General features: G+C 40.9%; 1 protein-coding gene across 1 annotated transcript in view; it reads left to right on the top strand.

Annotated features, from left to right (window-relative positions):
• The window catches only part of WNT2 (Wnt family member 2), a 55,941-nt gene that overhangs the window by 23,844 nt on the left and 16,226 nt on the right, over nucleotides 1–15,871 (top strand). Inside the window, exon 4 of the mRNA XM_007525444.3 lies at nucleotides 7,214–7,478. Coding sequence (XP_007525506.1) covers nucleotides 7,214–7,478 — 265 coding nt within the window. The remainder of the gene's footprint in view (nucleotides 1–7,213; nucleotides 7,479–15,871) is intronic.

The raw sequence follows: 15,871 nt of genomic DNA, 5'->3' as shown, positions 1-15,871 counted from the left end.
CTATTGACTCAGCACCTCATACACCCCACTTCCCCCCAGAGAAGCGCCCCTTCAGGCAGAATTCTCTGGGATACAGCCTAGTTCTCTGAAAGTACTGGGCTTTTATCCCTCTGGCTATCTCCCTCTTCATTCTTTCCAAAGCAGTAGTACCAGAAATTGTTGCTGGTGGCTTTTTTTTTCCCTTCTCCCCAGAGGCTATGGTGTTTGGAGACAAATGGGTAGGGCAAAACTGCTAACTCAGTATCCTTGTTCTTAGAAATGGAATGCCACTCCAGGTCCGTGGGAGTGTCAAACCACTTCTCAGTGGCTCTGGCCCTTTATGAAACCCAAATTCCTCTGAGTTAGACATGAATCACAACCTTATAAATTTGAAGCACCTGAGACTGGAAGTACCATTTGGGCAGGAGTGGTAGGGAGGAGCTCAGCCCAGATTCTTGTTTATTTGTTGTGGTGAGGGACTAGCTTAAGTAAGTGTTATATGTGTTGTAATGTGACTGTAATGTTCCCAGAGTGATAATCACTGCTGTACAATCTCCAAGTATCAGTATCTACCAGCCACTTGATATTTGACTATATGGAGTAGATTGAGTTTTGTTTTGTTTTTTCTTTCATCTCTTCCTAGACCTTTCCACCCCTCTAGGCTACTTTTATTTTCCTCTGTATATCCACACATATTCAGGCCTTAAAAACAGTAGATCTTCCCAACATACATCATTTTAAAATTTGTTTTTTGATTTATCTTACTTTTGTGACTGTCAGATTGAACTAACTCATACTTAAAGACCATGTAACACTCCATTATTAAGCAAGCATTGTAATTTGCTTAATCATTTACCTACTAATGTCACTTGACTTTTTCTCTTAATATTTTGCTATTGCAAATTATGCTGCGGTGAATGTCCATGAAGGATTTCACAACTTTTGCAGATATTTTCAGAGTAGAATCACCAAGCCCAAAAGATATGTACATTTAAAAATTTAACAGGTATTGCAAAAATGCTGTTCTTTTAAATGGCGTATCAGTTTCTCTTTCCCCAACAATTTGTCAAAGTATTTCTTTCCTCATAATCATGCTGACACCAAATTTTTTTTTTTTTTTTACTATTTGCCAATCTGCTGGGCAAAAAATTCACTTGCATTTCTCTGATTACATGTAAAATGTCTTTTTTCCCCCAGTGATGTTTATTTCTTTTGTGAATAGGCCTAATAGATTTTTGATGATTAGTAATTTGGAAAGTTGCAGTGCAGTCTTCCTTGATAGCCCCCCTCCATTTAATCTCTCTCTACTTTTTCATTCCTAGTGGTTATAGGTCTACAATATTATTCAGTCAATTCTTGACTCAAAAATCTGAGAAAACCACATTATGATTTATATTAGGATATTAAATATTTTTAGAGTATGTTCACAGATCTGAGAATGAAATATATCTAATTCACATTTGATTAATAATTCTGATTCTGTCTAGCTATGTGACTATGGTCTTTCTTTCCTCACTGAACCTTATTTTTCATAACTGAGGGTAATAATACTTTCCCTGGTGGTAATTAAATAAGATAGTGTGTGCAAACCAGCTGGCATGGAGTCTGTCTGACACATTGTATGGCACTCAACAGGTGGCAGTTGTTGTATAATGTTATTATAATTCTTGGGTGTTGGTATTCTTCTAAATTAGGAGTCTTCCTTGTGAGTTATTAATTCCATTCCTTAATCTTAGATCTAATTTTCTCTAAATCTGGATACCTAGACTTTAATCTTTATCCTCTGGGACTGAACAAAAAACGTCCTCTTCAAAGGTAAGGGTTTGATTTGTAAGTCCTTAAACTTCAATAGGCAAAGGTGGAGATAGCTATGTGTTAGAATAAGCCCTGGAGCTGGGATCCAATACCATCCCAAAGAAGGTGTTTCACTTTCACTCTTAGAACCTGTGATTAACATTCAGTCAAGAACTGACCACAGTACCAATAGATATACTTTCAGTTGTACATAACAGACCCCAGGGAACTAAATAATGAGGAAAACTTACTAGCTTAGGTCACAAGGTGTCTGGAGGAAGGGCAAGGTCATGAGTGGGTTCAATCAAGCAATTCAGTAACATCTGCCAGAACCCTTTGGTTCCATTTTCCAAGGCTGCTGTCTGTAGTTCTTGCTTGTCCTAAATTGACTGCCCCATGTCCTAAGCAGGCTACTGTAGAAAACTGTATTCAGATACAAAACAGAACTTTCTCTTTGGAAATCTCCTTTGATGAGTGAATAAACTTTTCTTACAAGTCCCTGCACAGAATACGCCTAATCATACATTATCTCAGATAACAGCATGTGTCTTCTGTTGAAAAAAGCCCAAGGAAAGACAGAGAGAGTCCCAGCCACTTCTGAAACTTCTAACCAACAAGATTCAGACTAAAGAAGCAAGAGAGGAATGGTTTCCTCAGTAAATGATGATGGTAGTCAAAGTGTCTGTCACTGCCATGTGTGTTATAAGGATTCCTAAGGTGCATTTTTAGCCGAATTTCAAGTAGATATGCATATTTTCAATGAACCATGTAAAATATACAAATACAAGCCTTGAACTTTGAAACCTGGAAGCATAATTACAAAGGGGCAACAATGGTATTTTTTGTGTTTATTAGTTATAACTAAATAACGCACCTCTAAAAATATTGTACTTTGAAGGAGAACTCATAATTCCTTAGCACTTGGCATAGGGTGAGTTTTCTGTGACTTTATTGAGATCCTAAAATGAAAAACATCTGGACAAGGGGAATCAGAAAAAGAATGGAGCAGTCAAGGTGATTCTCCTAGCGCTCTGTTCATGGCAGAAATCTGCCATCTGGATCACCCAGTAAATCTCATAGCAGATATTTGAATATAAAGATACAGGTCAAAGGGTCACATGAGAAAGCAAAGTTTGAGGAAAGGATTTTCTAATGGTCTGTTAAGATCACATTATTGGGGTGGGGGGGTGGATACAGATTTATAAGACAGCTGTGGACACAAGTACCACACCCTCCATCAATTGAAGACTTCCTCCACCATTGTGCACTGAGTACTCAATACCCTGAGCACTCCCCATGCATTCCCCCTTTAGAGTATTCGACTCTGCTGCAATAAATTACAGATAGTCTATCTTTTACCTTATGTTTCCCCCTTGTTTGTTTATTATTTCCCATCTATGGGAGAGGACACCTGATATTCATCCTTCTTTTGGATAATCTCAGTTAACATGATTCCTTCAAGCTTCATCCAAGATGTAGAAAAAGAGATTCCATCATTTCTTAACAGCTGTCAGAAATATATATATATATATATATATATATACACACACACACACACACACACACACACACACACATATATATATATGTGTATATGTCACTCGTCTACATATATTTAAAGACACTCAGATATCTGTGATCTGGAAGACCAAACCATTCTTGTTCCTGTCTATTTCCTGGTCCTTGTCTTCCAAAACTGGTTTATACAAAAGAAAACAGATTTCTAGTCTGCTCACTTAGGGCTCAATCTACACTGACAGGTAGGATGAGAAAATATGTGAGTGTTGGGTCTCACCTGGAAAGAATGTGAATGAATTTACCTAGAGCCACATGAGTCTTTTAACCCCTTCAAACGTAAGATGATTTCGACACATTTCCAGGCACTGAAATAAATTTCAACTGAATTTGAGTCTACTATAGCCTTGGTCAGAAACAAAGTCTGTGTGGTCTAGGAGATATTTCAGTGATAGAGCACAGGACTTGTGTAAGGTTCCAGAGTTGAACCTTAGCACTGCTCACGCCAGAGCTGAGCAGTGGTCTGGTGTCTGTCTCCCTCTTTCTATTCTCTCTCTCTCATAAAAATAATAATAAGTGGGTGTCGGGCAGTAGTGCAGCGGGTTAAGCGCACATGGCACAAAGTGCAAGGACTGGCTTAAGGATTCCGGTTTGAGCCCCCAGCTCCCCACCTGCAAGGGGGTCGCTTCACAAGCGGTGAAGCAGCTCTGCAGGTGTTTATCTTTCTCTACCCCTCTGTCTTCCCCTCCTCTCTGGATTTCTCTCTGTCCTATCCAACAACAACAGCAGCAATAGCAACAATAATAGTAACAACAACAACGATAAAAAAGGGAAAAAATGGTCTCCAGGAGCAGTGGATTTGTAGTGCAGTCACCAAACCCCAGCAATAACCCTGAAGGCAATAATAATAGTAAGAAGAAGAAGGAGGAGGAGGAGGAGAAGGAGGAGAAGGCGAAGAAGAAGGAGAAGGAGACGGAGAAGGAGAAGAAGAAGAAGAAGAAGAAGAAGAAGAAGAAGAAGAAGAAGAAGAAGAAGAAGAGGAAAAAGAAGCATGGGTCAGTTGATAGCTTGGCCAGCAAGGCAAATACCTTATATGTTTGAAGTCTCAAGATTCAAGCCAGGGACTGCACATAATACCATGGCATCAGGGAAAACACCACAAGAGGTACAATGGTAATCTCATGTCTCTTCCCCCTTCTAAAAGCCTTATCACAAGTGAAAAAGAATGAAAAGGAAAAAAAATGTTCTCAGGAGCAGTGAAATTATGCATGTGTGAGGCTGTGACACTGAAAACATAAAATAAATAAATACATCTTTAAAAAATTTTTTTTTAAAAAAAGAAACAAAATCTGAGGAATATGTAAAACCACATTCAAGAACCAAAATAAATTATCCAGAATGAAGCCTTAAGGGCAGGCACCCTTGAATATTGACATCTGTGTATATTTGAGATGGATGGAAAAAGTGGGCATGGGTAATAGAAGGAGCCTTATCTTGGCTACCCATTGGAGCCACACCATGCCTATCCCATACCCAGATCAACTCTTTTGAAGTTCAGGGGTTGGGCAGAAGAGGGTGGAAATCAACACCTCCAAATCCACAGATAGTTCTCTCAATGTGTTACCATAAGAATCTTTTTCAGAGTTTCAACTTGAAGAAAGTTCCCAGGGGGTTCACTGATCACCTGTCTTGTGTATACAAGTCCTGAGGCTGGAGACCCTTGACAAGGGATATTCCTCCTGTCCTGTAACCAAGCCTAAGCAAGTGCTTAGATTTTAGGGTGGTCTCCCCTACAGCCCTTCCATGTCACTTTACTGTGGGTATTTGATCAAAGCAGCCCCTTGAGGCAGTTTTGCTCTCCCTTAAGCAGCAACAACAAAGTTATTTTAATATTATAATTTGGAAAACTGACTGAACAAGAAGTTAGTGCTAACTATTAGGGGAGGAAAAGGTCACAATTATTAAAGTTATGAGTCATATGAAAAAAGAAACATGGGTCCAGTGTTTGTCAGAAAAATGGTTTTAGAAAATCATTTGAAAGGATCCAGATTGTTGAACATCATGAGCTCGAAAGGCTTCAGAGTCTGGATCTGCTACTAACTTCTTCATGTCCTGACCCAAGAGCTTGGGCAAGTCATCATGCTTCCATGACCCTCAATTCCACCTCCATGAAGTGGAAAAGGTGGTTTTAGCGTGGGACAGTGGTGAAGATTATGAGTGCGAGTAACTCAAGTAAAGGAGCTAAGAGTCAGGGTGAAATTAATGACATAATTACTCCTAGTCTTGAATCTACTGGCCAGTCCTGAGACCAAAGTAGAAACTTACTTGGACAGCTCCAGGGCACACAGACTTCCTGTCCTCAGAAAAAAGGGGTCTTTGTGCTATGTACATGGCTATCTTTCACTTTTCTTTGTCTTCCCTTCTATGAAAGAACAGAACAAGATCAATTTTATCACATAAGCTGAATTATAGGTTCAGACCATAATATCAGGGGCCAGAGCTGAATGATAATCCACCAAGTTGAATGTCATGTTCAGGTTCATCAACTTAATTTTCAACATTCCCTGGCTCTGTGTTTTACTAGCTGTGTATATTTGGGCAAGTGCTTTTAACTGTCTGAGTCTTGCTTCTAAGCACATCTGCAAAATAAATGTGGTCATGGAACATTGTTATGGAGATGAACTCCCTCAGAGAATAAATCCTATCAACACAAGGCTTGGAATGTACCAAACATGCATAAGTATTAACAAGCTATTATTGGTTTATTTAGAGGTATGCTTAGGAATTATTTTGTTAGTTTAATTAGAGTAATAGTAAAGCATTTTAACACAGCAAAGATTATAAAATACTCTTAATTCATTCCCTCACTTGTTCAACTAATGCTGTATCCTATCACCTTCCAATTAGTGAGGTTGTTATAGCAATAGTCAAATAGCCAGGCACTACATCTCCACTCTTTTCAGCCCTGCCTGCTGGACCAGGGGGGCAAAGTGAACAGCAAGAGATATTCTGTATCACCCAGTCTCATGTTCCAGAAGCCTGCATTGCCAGAGTCATTTCTGTTTGTCATAAATTCACTTTCACCGCACCAGGTTGACATTTTCAGACAGAAAGAGAAGTACAGGGGTTCAGGCAGTAGCACATCCAGTTAAATGCACATAGTACTATGTGCTAAGACCTGAGCAAGGATCCAAGTTCTAGCCCCTACTCCCCATCTGCAGAGGTGAAGCAGGTCTCTTGGTGTCTCTCTTACTCTCTATCTCCCCCTTCCTCTCTCAATTTCTCTCTGTTTATCAAATAAAATAGGAAAAAAAAAAAAAAGGGAAAAAATGGCCACCGCCAGGAGGGGTAGTTTTGTATTGCTGGCACTGAGTCCCAGAGAGTACCCCAGAGGCAAGTGGGGGTGGAGAGCGGGCTCTGGACCCACACAGAGAAGGGAGTAACATTTGGATGTAGAAGTAGGATCATAAGTGGCCTGGAGGGAAAGAGAGGACTGGGCCTGGAAGAAAAGGTGGGCAGTTATGTACACATGTAGACAGATCATTGTAGAGATGATAGTTAGCCCATGTCTGCAACCTTGGGAGAACTGCTATGGTTTGCCATGGAGAGGGATTGAGGATTCAGATCTCTGGTGATGGGAATGGTATGGAATTATACCTCCTGTTGACATGTAATTTTATAAATGACTATTAAATCACTAATAAATAATAAAAGAGAGAGAAAGAAAAGATAGGAAGGGGAAAAAACGAATGCAGTGGGGGCCAGGCTCAACCTGCGCTGCTTGCATGGCAATGCAGGCTCACTGTAAAGGTGAACTATCATGCCCACTCTAGAGTCACTTCTTAATTGGTTGGAGGTAGGGAGAGTTGGAGCACATGCCTCATGCCTGCATCCACCTTCACTGAACTTACCATCTTTCCGGCAGGCTGTAAAGCGGTTCTTGAAACAGGAGTGCAAGTGCCATGGTGTCAGCGGCTCCTGCACTCTGAGGACCTGTTGGCTGGCCATGGCCGACTTCAGGAAGACAGGCGATTATCTCTGGAGGAAGTACAACGGGGCCATCCAGGTTGTCATGAACCAGGATGGTACTGGCTTCACTGTGGCTAACAAGAAGTTTAAAAAGCCAACGAAAAATGACCTTGTGTATTTTGAGAATTCTCCTGACTACTGTATCAGGGACCGAGATGCAGGTAAGTCAGAACACTTGATCCACAGCAGCTAATTTCTTTTTTAAAAAAGGGGGGGTTGGGTGGTGGCGCAGTGAGTTAAACGCATGTGGCGCAAAGCGCAGGGACCGGCGTAAGGATCCCGGTTTGAGCCCCTGGCTCCCCACCTGCAGGGGAGTCGCTTCACAGGCGGTGGAGCAGGTCTGCAGGTGTCTGTCTTTCTCTCCCCGTCTGTCTTCCCCTCCTCTCTCGATTTCTCTCTGTCCTATCCAACAACGAACATCAACAATGGCAATAATAATAACCACAACGAGGCTACAACAAGGGCAACAAAAGGGGAAAAATGGCCTCCAGGAGCAGTGGATTCATGGTGCAGGCACCGAGCCCAGCGATAACCCTGGAGGAAAAAAAAAAAAAGGAATTTTTTGCAGGGCTGAGTAGTGTGGTACACCCAGTTCAGCCTACATGCTACCATGTGCAAAGACCTTCGTTCAACCCCCTGATCCCCACCTACAGTGAGGGCACTTCATGAGTGGTGAAGCAGGTCTGCAGGTATCTATCTTTCTTGCTTCCTATTTTCTCCCATCCCCTCTCAATTTCTCTTTGTTTTATCAAACAAGAAAACAAATAGAAAATTAAAAGAAAGAAAAAGGAAAAACTGTCCACCCGTGGCGGTGGATTCACAGTACAGACACCAAGCACTAGTGATAACCCTGGTGACCAAAAAAAAGATTGATTTGTTTTAAAATAAAGTCAAAGGGGTTGGGCAGTAGTGCAGCGGGTTAAGCGCACATGGTGCAAAGTGCAAGGACTGGCGTAAGGGTCCCAGTTCAAGCCCCTGGCCCCCCACCTGCAGGAGAGTCGCTTCACAGGCAGTGAAGCAGGTCTGCAGGTGTCTATCTTTCTTTCCCCCGCTCTGTCTTCCCCTCCTCTCTCCATTTCTCTCTGTCCTATCCAACAACAAACGACATCAACAACAACAATAATAACCAGAACAAGGCTACAACAACAAGGGCAACAAAAGGGGGAAAAAATGGCCTCCAGGAGCAGTGGATTCATGGTGCAGGCACTGAGCCCCAGTAATAACCCTAGAGGCAAAAAAAAGTCAAGATAATTATTAATCAATGAAAGAGGACTGGAGCATCAGTCTGATACATGTGGTGTTAGGAGTTGAACTCATGAATACAAGTCCCATGTTCTTACACTGTACTACTTCCTAGGCTGCTACAGCATCTAATTCTTTGATTAGTCAGTACTCTACAATTGAAGGAAGTCTTCACTATCAGCATGCCAATTTTATTGAGATATCCTGCTGCTTTCAGGATCAAAGTTCATGTTCTTAGAATTCATATTTAAAGGGCACATTGAACTTTCCAAAACAATTGAGTTGATAGCATGGGAAGTCTGGAGAACTAAAGGCCCAATAAGAGTTTATAGGAAAAAGTCAAAATATACAGAATAGCAAGATTCTTTAGCCTGGGGAAAATTTTAGGTAGGGTGCTATGTATAACAGCCAGTGGTTTTCCTGTCATCCTAATGCTGAGTGAAGTACAGATTTGCTATCTTCCTTCCTCTCTTAATGAGCCTCAACTTGTAACTGCAAAGAAGGACCCAGGGCTTTAAAGTTAAGGCTGTTTGGGAGCCAGCAGCTGACTTATCTGGTAAATGCTCTGCTCCTACTCCAGATTTGAGTCCTGGCACCATTTGGGAGGGCCACACTCATGGAAGAAGCTCCAGTGGCTTGGTGTTTCTATCTCTTTTCTTTCTCTCTCCATATATATATATAAGAAAAACTAGGCCAAGAGCAATGATTTTATGCATCCACAAGGTGGTCCTGTCGCCACAAAGATAATAAAAAATAAATAAATCACTGGTGAGAGAGATAGCATAATGGCTTTGCAACGACTTTCAGGGGGCTGGGTGGTGGCACACTGGGTTAAGCGCACATAGTACAAAGTACAAGGATCCATGCTAGGAACCTAGTTCGGGCCCAGGGCTCCCCACCTGCAAAGGGGGTCACTTCTCAAGTAGTGAAGCAGGTCTGCTGGTGTATCTCCTTCTCTGTCTTCTCTTAATTTCTCTCTATCCTATCCAATAAAACTGAAAGTCCATTGGCCTCTAGGAGCAGTAGATTTGTAGTGGCAGCATGAAAACCCCAGTGATAACCCTGGAGGCAAAGAAAAAAAAAAACTTGGGGGGGTGTTAATACTAGCATAATGGTTATGCAAAGAGACTCTCATGCCTGAGGCTCCAAAGTCCCAAGTTCAGTTCTCCACACCGCCATAAACCAGAGCTGAATAGTGATAAAAAAAAAAAAAATTAAAAAAAGACTTTCAGGAGCCAGGTGGTGTCACACCTGGTTGAGTGCACATGTTACAATGGGCAAAGACTTGGGTTCAAGCTCCCAGTCCCCAGCTGCTTTTGTAAATGGTGAAGAAGCAGTGTTGCAGGTGTCTTTCTCCCTCCCTCAATTTCTGGCTGTTTCTAGCCAATAAATAAATAAAGATGAAACAAAAAAGACTTTTATGCCTGGATCTCCAAAATCTCAGGTTCAGTCTCTTACATCACCATAAGCCAGAACTGAGCAGTCTTCAGGTGAACAGAGGTCGAGGAGGGAGAAGAAATAAATCAATGAAATTGTCAGCCTGCTCTATAATATGCTATACCTCATGCCCCCATGTTTTTTTCAGTTTGCTTACAAGTTGCCAAATATTAAAGGATAAGAATTCATTCCCACTAGTGTGACTATCAGTGGAGAAGGGATAAAGGGCTGTTGCAAGAGACATTTGGTTTATGAAAGTTATACTCTTCCTCTGTAGACAGCACTTTTCCCATTTCTTTCTTTTTCTTTTTAGTGTCACCTGGACATTACACATACACAATTTCACTGCTCTGGGTTGATTTTTCCATTCAGAAAAAGATACAGATAGGGAGAAATACCACAGCATCAAAGCTTCCTCTGATGCCATAGCATCTCCCATGTAGTGTCAGGGCTCAAACTTGGGACTCTTGCATCACAAGGTACACACCTTACCTTGAGAGCTACCTCTCTAGCCTCCCCTTCTCCATCTGGACCTCAAAGAGATGCTCTGTATGATTTTAAACATATGTGTGCATAAGTATTCCCCATCCTTGTCACACTAGACTGTAGACTTCTCACAGTCTTCCAGAACACTCTTGTTTTGAGTCTTAGTCTATAGGTGATGGAATATCCAGAGTCCACTTTAGCTCAGGTCAACCTCTTAGATTAAGTAAAAAGCAAGGGAATTTATTGTTGGGAAAATTTCCCTGAATTTAAATTCCAGGTTCACTTTTTATTTCCAAACAGTGGCAAAGGAACCAGCAAAACAGTGCAGCCTACAGTCAGCTTCTGACATTAGATTGACCAAGAAGCACAGACTGCCACAAAGTGTCACAAGAAATCCAGTGTGTTCCCTTTCTCCCCAAGTGATTGAACTTCTCCCATGGTTTGATAAGCTAGTTATTTGCAGCATGGGCAGGTTTGTACATGCAGTCTGTGGATTAATAACTCCTGAGTGACAGGGCCAGATGTTATGCCCTCTTGCATTCCTGACATGCCTCAAGACCTCCAACAAGTCATCCTACCTGTCAGCCCTAACTGTCAGCCCCAATCACCGTGAAACCTATGCTCTGATACAGGATTTTTCTAGAGCTGTGGCTTCTCTTTGCCAGTAACTAGCTATTCAGCCTCAGCTCCCTTGACCAAAACACAGGGTGATGATATTAGGATCAACTTTAGGAACTGCATGGTTACCCTTGGGTACCAGGTACTGAACTGAGATCATGACGCCACAGCCACATGACCTTATTTAATCCTGAGGGCCACTTTATAACATCAAGGTACTGAAATGATTACTTGGGAGGAGAATGGAGATGGTGACTCCTGGTTTGATCAAAACTAACCAAGGACTAAATCTCATCTTGTTTTTTACTATGTGCGCTTAACCTGGGCACCACCTCCTGGACCCCCACATCTTGTTTTTTTTTTTTTTTTCTGCCAGGGTTATTGCTGGGCTCGGTGCCTGCACCATGACTCCATCGCTCCTGGAAGCCAGATAATATGTCTTGGAAATCCTCCTCCCAAGTGTGAGCTCAAGATCTCACTGGTCAGGGAAAGCTTGACTCTCTGGCCATCTGAACCCATGACTATTGCTCTTGACCCTGGCACTGCCTCTTGTCTCTCTTCCTTCTCTCCATTTGAGGGCATCTGTGTTCAAAGACCTTATGATATAAAATCTTAGTTCCCGTGCAAGAGAACCTACACCCCCCAAGACATCTTTTCTGGTTTTTCATATTGAAACAGTTTATTCAGTAGAACAGTTATGCTTGATTAATATTTAACTGCCTCATGGATATGTGGCGAAATAAACACCTTACTTCTTCCCTGCAGGGGAAATTCTAAATCTAATTCTGATGACTTTTTAGGATGTTCAATCATTCCTGTTTCCTTTGCATTTTCTATTCCCTGTTTTAGAATGTTTCTTAACCTTAAAATAGCAGACTACAGGACCTGCCATGCATTAGGACTTGATCTATAGTTTCTCATTGATTCCCATGGGGAATTTATAAGGTGGGGATATTATTATTATTATTATTATTATTATTATATAATTATCATTCTATTTCTTTGCCACTTGGGCAAAGATGGCTGATTCCATGTGGAAGCTGATGCCCATTTTTATTCAATTCTAAAGCCCTGCCTCACTTCCTCTCTTTTTCTTTCACTATCCATTTGATAAGACAGTAAGATATTGAGAGGAGAAGGGAAGATGGGGAGAGAAAAGGAAACACCTGCAGACCTTCATCCATCCTGAAGCTTCCCCACTGCAGGTGGGGAATGAGAGCTCAAACCTGGGTCCTTGGGCATGGTAATGTGTGAGCTCAACCAAGTGTGCCACCACCCAGTTCCCCTTCACTTCCTTTCTAACCCACACCTACCCCTATTACAACATCTGGGTGTTCTTTCTTTTTCCTCTTCCCTCTCAGATAAGGGGATCTAAGTTCCTCAGGTGTTCTGCAGATTCTCTTTTCTCTCAGGAATATGGCAAAAACAAAGACTTCTGGTCACAAAAGTTTTGAGTACCAATGGAACTGGGATTCTGAGCCCTTTTGTCATTGTGCCCTAATATTTCTTCCTCTAGGTGTACAGGCCAAAATACTTTTGGGAGGTGAAGATGGAAGGAGTTCTGGCTTCTATAATTGCTTCTTTGCTTGATATGGACACTGATTAGTTAATCCATACCAGTGGGGATATTACTATTTCCTATTATGGGAGAGGAATCTGAGGCTCTGATACAATAGGTTATGGATTTTCCTTATGGACTCTTGATGAGAGTCACTGCAGTAACCTGAACCTGTCAACCTTTTTAGTCATTTTACTCTTCCTTCAGATGTCCCTATGTGCCCACTATGAAGCACAGTGCTGCAGGTGCAGACTTTCTAAGAAAAGCTAATTTATTCATTCTATTTCTGGTCTGTCTTCAACTCATTTTAGTTTATCTGATTTAAATGGTGTGAATTTGGTTCTTGGCTGATACCTACTATCCAAAAACTACCTACCCTTTTCTCCTTTCTGTATAGCCAAGTCCAGCATATTAAATCAGATATTCATTAAAATCCCTTTATTATTCACATGTTGTTTGAAATGTACTTAATGCCCTGTTTAGTTGTACCTAAGAAAATGTCAAAGCCATTTATACTTGCCTTGCATTATTTCTCTTCAATTTTCTTGGCCATCAGAAAATATGATTCAGTGTGTTTGCTGTCAGTGTAAGCTAAAGAGCAGATTATTGAAGGCTGTTTTGTTTTCATTGTTTGTATTTGGAATCATGTATAAACTGCCATGGGTATGATGCGCTGATCTTCTCTGAGAAATCCTGCTCCCATCCACAGAGGCCTTGCACTTGTCTACACTTGGTGTCCTCTATGGTCCACTAGAGACAAGGATTTAGCTTGAGCAGTTTTTACTAAAAACTTCTGTGGTATGCATTCTAGCACCTCAGTCAAACAACTGTGGAGGTATATAGTTCAGAATCACCCAGAAGTAGCTCCTAACTTCTTTGTGGAGACAGGGAGATAATGATAGACCTGCAAGAAGGAAAGGTTCCTGTACTGTGGCTGTACTCCAAGCTCTACTCCCTCATCATGAAAGGTGTCAGGTTAATACTAATGTCCTGTCAGTCTGTGAATTAACATCCAGCCTTTACTGTATCTGCTTAGTGAATGAGGACACCATTGAAGGACTGTCTTATCGAGCTGGAATCATACTGTGTTACAAAGAGAGAGTTTTCTGGAATGAATGATATTCTGCTGTGTTTGAAATGAGGCTATCCAGTGATATCTAGACTCTAGAATAAATAAAAAGTCTGTAATAAAATTTAAGTAAAGTAGCATGTATATATTTTTCTTTTTTAGTATTGAAAATGACATTAATTTTCCTTTGGATTGTGTCTCCTATCATTAACTGTTGTGTGGTGGCCATTTTGTTTTATTGACTTGTTTTTAATATGCACAATTAGCTATTGAGCAGCTAGAGTTTCAAATTGCCAACACTGGGAAAGCAATGCTGGTAAACTGACAGAATTTTGTCAAGCAATAGATATTTGGATCTGACAGACTTTATTCTTGCTATTCAACATCTGCTTCCTATTCAGATTAACTGATTATTCAGTTGAGGTGAGCTGGCTTATTTTGTCATTTTCATTTGTAGTTTTGGTAAATTTTGCACTTCTAACCCACTGTTTTTCAATGCTGCAGACCTCTTCAAAGACTTAAGGAAGCAGATGCCCAAGCTTAATTAAGCATACCAAATTCTGAAAATTTGAAGATTTAAATAGTTCACAACTTATTTTTTCTTAAGTATTTTAAAGAGAAAATCCAGTGATGAGTTCTTTTCTTTTATATATTTTTTCTTTTATTTGATAGGACAGAGAAAAATTGAGAGGCAGTGGGGAGGGGAGAGACACCTGCAGCACTGTTTCACCTTTTGTGAAGAAGCTTCCTCCCTACAGGTAGGGACTGGAGGCTTGAATCCTTGCGCATGGTAACTTAGGCACTCAACTGGGTATGCCACCACCCAGGCCCAGTTATTTTATTTTTATTTTATCCTTTAAAAGTAAAAAAAAGTCTTCATTTGAGGCACCCTAGATAAGTACCCCCTCCAAAAGGCCCCCACACTTGTCCAACATGAGAAGTCCTTTCACTCTTAGCCCTTCATGTTCAAAAACCCTCTTTTACTATGACTTAAGTATATAAAAATGATTTCAGCCCTCAAAAGTTTCACTGGGATTAATTTATTATTGGAGTGATCAAGTTATCTCTTCACTGAAGTGTAGAGGTGCTGATAAGCAGCCTTTTTCTCCCTCCCTTCCTTCCTTCCTTCCTTCCTTCCTTCCTTCCTTCCTTTCTTTCTCTTTCTTTCTTTCTTTCTTTCTTTCTTTCTTTCTTTCTTTCTTTCTTTCTTTCTTTCTTTCTTTCTTTCTTTCTTTCTCTTTTAACCAAAGCACTGCTTAGCTCTGGCTTATGATAGTGTCAAGGACTGAATAGAATACTGTTCAGCTCAAGCTTAAGGTGATGCCAGGCTTTCAATCTGAGGACCTTCAAGTCTTAGATTTGAAAGTTGGTTCTTTAACCTATGTGTTTCCAATTCTGATGAGAATTTCTGAAAGGCAACAGGAATCTGGGGTGTTTCTGGGTGAAGCAAAGGGTGATGGGAGTGTTGGACAGGGGAAAGTTCCTACTGACTGTCAGGCCCTGCGATGTGCACCTCATGGCCATTTTCTCTGAATCTCCACTACATTCACCTCTACTTGTAGAGAGGGAAACTGAGGCTCTGAAAAATGACTTAACTTGCCAAGAATCCATGGCCTGGAATTGGTCAACAAAACAAACAAGAGAAATCAAAATAAAAACTACACTTGTCTCACTATCCTTCTTTACTTCCTAAAGTTAGGGAGAGTTAGTAACAGGAAATGGAAGACAGTGTAATTGAGAGGCAACTTTAGGGAACTAATGGATTGAGTTGTCCTTAAAGTAGGAAATTTGAAGTGGTGAGACTCAAGTCTTGATGCTTTTTTAAATTTTCAAGAGATAATGTTTTAATTATTCCTCAGAAGTGATAAGCTAAGAAACCTACCATACACAGCTTGTAAAAATTCCATGTAACCTGGAAGGTGGTAGAACAATAGATAAAGCATTGGACCCTAAAGCATGAAACCCACTGCATATGCCATATACTATGATTCTCTCTCCCTATCACTTTCTTGTTGATAAATACATCTTTAAAAGGCAAGAGGGGAGGAGAAGGAGGAGGGGCTGGGCACATCTGATTAAGTACACATAGTACTACTTGCAAAGACACACAATGAATCAGGTTCAGCCTCCCATTCCCCACCTGC

This window comes from Erinaceus europaeus, chromosome 8 (assembly GCF_950295315.1).
Source record: "Erinaceus europaeus chromosome 8, mEriEur2.1, whole genome shotgun sequence".
Classification (NCBI taxonomy): domain Eukaryota; kingdom Metazoa; phylum Chordata; class Mammalia; order Eulipotyphla; family Erinaceidae; genus Erinaceus; species Erinaceus europaeus.
This window is presented reverse-complemented; position numbering and strand designations above follow the sequence as displayed.